At 56.2% G+C, this 3,534-nt stretch overlaps 4 protein-coding genes across 4 annotated transcripts; 2 read left to right on the forward strand and 2 right to left on the reverse strand.

Moving 5' to 3' along the window:
• Positions 1-5: 5 nt before the first annotated feature.
• Positions 6-293, forward strand: SPRG_20763 (hypothetical protein; the record flags this gene model as incomplete). Its single annotated transcript, XM_012348709.1, has 2 exons — positions 6-91; positions 146-293. 2 exons carry the CDS (start codon positions 6-8, stop codon positions 291-293), a joined length of 234 nt encoding a protein of 77 aa, XP_012204099.1.
• A 374-nt stretch (positions 294-667) lies between these two features.
• Positions 668-1,882, reverse strand: SPRG_09457 (hypothetical protein; the record flags this gene model as incomplete). The annotated part of the gene is made up of 3 exons (XM_012348656.1): positions 668-900; positions 958-1,056; positions 1,115-1,882. The coding sequence occupies 3 exons, from the start codon at positions 1,880-1,882 to the stop codon at positions 724-726; spliced, it is 1,044 nt and encodes a 347-aa protein (XP_012204046.1). The 3' UTR covers positions 668-723.
• A 619-nt stretch (positions 1,883-2,501) lies between these two features.
• On the forward strand, positions 2,502-3,043 carry SPRG_09458 (hypothetical protein; the record flags this gene model as incomplete). The annotated part of the gene is made up of 1 exon (XM_012348657.1): positions 2,502-3,043. Exon 1 carries the CDS (start codon positions 2,537-2,539, stop codon positions 3,041-3,043), a length of 507 nt encoding a protein of 168 aa, XP_012204047.1. The 5' UTR covers positions 2,502-2,536.
• Positions 3,044-3,085: 42 nt separating this feature from the next.
• On the reverse strand, positions 3,086-3,481 carry SPRG_20764 (hypothetical protein; the record flags this gene model as incomplete). The annotated part of the gene is made up of 1 exon (XM_012348710.1): positions 3,086-3,481. The coding sequence occupies one exon, from the start codon at positions 3,479-3,481 to the stop codon at positions 3,086-3,088; it is 396 nt and encodes a 131-aa protein (XP_012204100.1).
• Between the last annotated feature and the right edge of the window lie 53 nt (positions 3,482-3,534).

Genomic DNA, 3,534 nt, shown 5'->3' on the forward strand with positions numbered 1-3,534 from the left:
GCTCAATGTGTCCCGTCGACGACGATGTGCTCGTCTACCTTGACAGCGAGAGCGTCAGCGTCGCCACGTACCTCAGCGACACCGTGTCGCAGTGCTCGGCCAAAGCCGTTTCCGTTGGTTCCACCCAGCTCAACGCCATGTACAGTTCGGCTGCCAACAACGGGCTGCTGGTCGTCGCGTGCATCGCTGCCGTCGCCGTCGTCGCCTCAGTGCTGCTTACCAAGAAGACGGATGGCTACGTCTCCATGGAAGACGGCTACACCCGCCTTGCCGACGACACGCGCTATGCCTAAGCCTCCGGACGCTCTCCCACTTTCTTCATGCGTGCGATGTTGCATTTCTCAGTATCCTAGTCCCACCTAATGCCGATCATACATGACCGTGGATGATTTCAATCAATGTTTGATATGGGATGCTGCTGTCGCTGCTTGCACCGATATACGTTTGAATGGACGACATATCCAGTTAATGTCCTTGAAGGCTGTTTTACTAACTTTCGGTGCCACAAGTAGAATGTTGTCAATCGCTCCACGAAGGCGCGTCGAAGATATCGAGTAGCACGCATCCGTTGCACGAACTACTGCTGCTGGGGCTTGATTGATACGGCTTCAATTTCACTCGAGATGGATGTATGTCTTCCTTTCCTGTGGATGTATCGAGAGAAAACTGGAGTTTTGAATTCTGCGATTTGATTCAGGCCAAATGCAATCACGACCTACTACGTTACAGCACGTGGCTTTCGACAACCGGCGTCGAGAGGTCCGGTCCGTTCCACGCCGACACGACCGCGAACGGGTTGATTTGGAGGTGGCTCATGTAATAGTGGCGCTTGATGTGCGTCATGTTGACAGTCTCGGCGATGCCCTCGAGCTGGAAGACGCGCCGCGCGTGCTGGAGCAGCTACATCCACGATCGCCGATAAGAATGCAGCAGATCTTCCAACGTAGATGTACGTACGTTGGGGTAGTCGTGCGAAATCGTCTTGAGATTGCACTTGAAGTGGCCGTGGTACACCGGGTCAAAGCGCAGAATGGTCGTAAAGAGTCGAATGTCCGCCTGCATAAAGTTGCTTGCATGAGCCATGACGTATTAATTGTGACAACCACAAACGTACCTCGGTGAGGGTATTGCCGACAAGCCACGCCTTCTTCTCCAAGTGTGCCTCGGCGCGGTCAAGGGCGGCAAAGAGTGCGTAGACGTTCGACTCGTACGCCTCCTGCGTCGATGCAAAGCCCGACTTGTACACGCCGTTGTTGATGCCATCGTAGACCCACGCGTTGAGCTCGTCAATCTCGGGGCGCAGCGCAAGAGGGTACAGATCTAGCGACGGCCGCGACGAGAACGCGTTGAACTCGGAGCTGAGCATGCGAATGATCTCGCTCGACTCGTTGTTGACGATCGTTTCGTGCTTGGTGTCCCAAAGGATCGGCACCGTGAAGCGTGCGTTGTAGTTGGGCTCGGCCTTGAAGTAGATTTCGCGCACGAGCTTGGCACCGTTGACCGTATCGGGGATCGTGCCGGCCTCTTCGTCGGGAGTCGGAAAGTGCCAGCCGTCCTTGCCCATGAGGTAGCTTACGACCGAGAGCCCGATGACCGACTCGAGGCCCTTGAGCTTGCGCACGATGGCTGTGCGATGCGCCCACGGACAGGCCCACGAGATGTAGAGATGGTACCGGCCCTTCTCGGCCGGGAAGCGTTCCGAGCCGATAAAGTCGCGGAACGAAGAGACTTGGCGCTTGAACTGCCCGTCCTTTGGTCGGCCCAGTTGAGAATCGCCGCCTTGGCTTCGGTCGTTGTCGTGCTCGCCATGGTCGTCGTTGAGCTGCTGCAGTTGATGCAAGTTGTGTTGTGGCTGGCAAATCCTGCTACGACAGGGCGACATCTGATTGGTCAGATTTAAGATCTGGGTAACGAAATTGCATTTCGGCATGGAAGGAGCTTCCACGGAAGTTGATTCGGCGGCGCGAGCTTCGGCAACGATCGTTGGCGTCACGGCAAGTGCCCAGGCAAGACAAGGTACATAATGTCTGGAAGCTGAGGGTGCAGTCGGTGGAAGTCAGTAGCTTCTCCAGTATCGACGCGTCGTCACGCAAGGTCGATCACGTGGGCAGGTGAATCTGCTGGAAACCCACGAGTACGGTCACTACATGTACTCCCAATAGCACGCCATTTGAACTTCAATATGCTTCATGTACCTTTCGCGTAGTCTTGGGTCTGCGTGGAAAGGACCGTCCGTGTATGCAGGTTCGGGTCGTCCGCAACGACTGTCTCGAGTCGCCAAAAACCACAAGGTCAAGCAAGACACCATGCACATGATACGAACCTCAACTGTCTCGCCGAGTTGGTCATGTGTATATCCCACGACGAGTTCAGTGCAGTGTCTGTGTGTTAGTGCGATAAAACCACCGAGATGGGCAAGAGACGAGGTGCTGGGTGTACATTGCTCTTCGTACCACACGGTCAGTAATCACTGCTACTCGTACGTGATGATCGCACCCGCGCCTTCCGTCATCATCCGCAGCATTTCGCAGTGGCAATGCAGCCTAGCAACACCACCACCAACGACGACACGTCGATCGAGAGCCTCTCGGACTTTCTCGCGACGACGGTCGACTTTGGCCTCGCGACGTCGACCGCATCAACGTCACGGAAGCGCCGCGCGTCACCCAAGGAGGAGCTGACCTACTTGCGCGCCAAACACGAGGACCTCGTTGCGCAGTACAGTGCGCTCCAGAGCGCGCAGCCGTGGGAAGAGACATCGTGGAAGGCCAAGGCCCTGGCGCAAGCCCAGGATGCCCAGAAGGCGCGGCACGAAAACGAGTCACTCAAAGCCACGCTCCACGAGTCGCTCAAGCTCCTCCACGCGCTCCAGCACGTGCTGCACAAGCGCCCCAAGCTCGCGCACTTTCATATCCGAGCGACCGAGGACGAGAACGACCTGTGGCGACGTGCAATCCTGCGCACAACGCAGCGGCACTTGGACCTCGAGCGACTCATGGCGCTGCAGTACGATAAGCTCGAGACCGAGTGGATTCTTGTTTAAAATGAAGTTATACACAGTCAATCCAAGAGAGGGTACGCGGCATCAAAGGCAGTCGCCATGGAATGCGTCCGCGGCACTTCTGACACAAGCGGGATGTCGAGACCAAACGTGCGCCAGTTCTTCATGTCCAGGCTGTACATGGTGCGCCCGATGCGGAGGCTCAGAATTCCATTTAATGCCGCCGACGCACGGTCGAGGTAGTACACGCCGTTGTAGACGCGGTCGCTGTGCGCATACAGGTACTTGGCGCCCGAGGAGAGGAAGAGTGATGTCACATGGCACGTGGGTTTTGTTTTGAGGTTGAGTTTCACCGCGTAAAAGCACACCAAGTTGCAGACGAGGATGATTCCGATGAGTAGTTGGAGTCGTTGAAACTGACCAATCTCGATCGAGCCCGAGGAACATATGGCTTGAAAGTCCACTTGCACCAGAGTACATTGGAGGTCGATGGATGTGTTGGCGTTCACCGGCAAGACGGCCGTGAGTGTGGC

The sequence above is a fragment of the Saprolegnia parasitica genome (assembly GCF_000151545.1).
Source record: "Saprolegnia parasitica CBS 223.65 unplaced genomic scaffold supercont2.46, whole genome shotgun sequence".
Taxonomy (NCBI): Eukaryota; Oomycota; class Saprolegniomycetes; order Saprolegniales; family Saprolegniaceae; genus Saprolegnia; species Saprolegnia parasitica.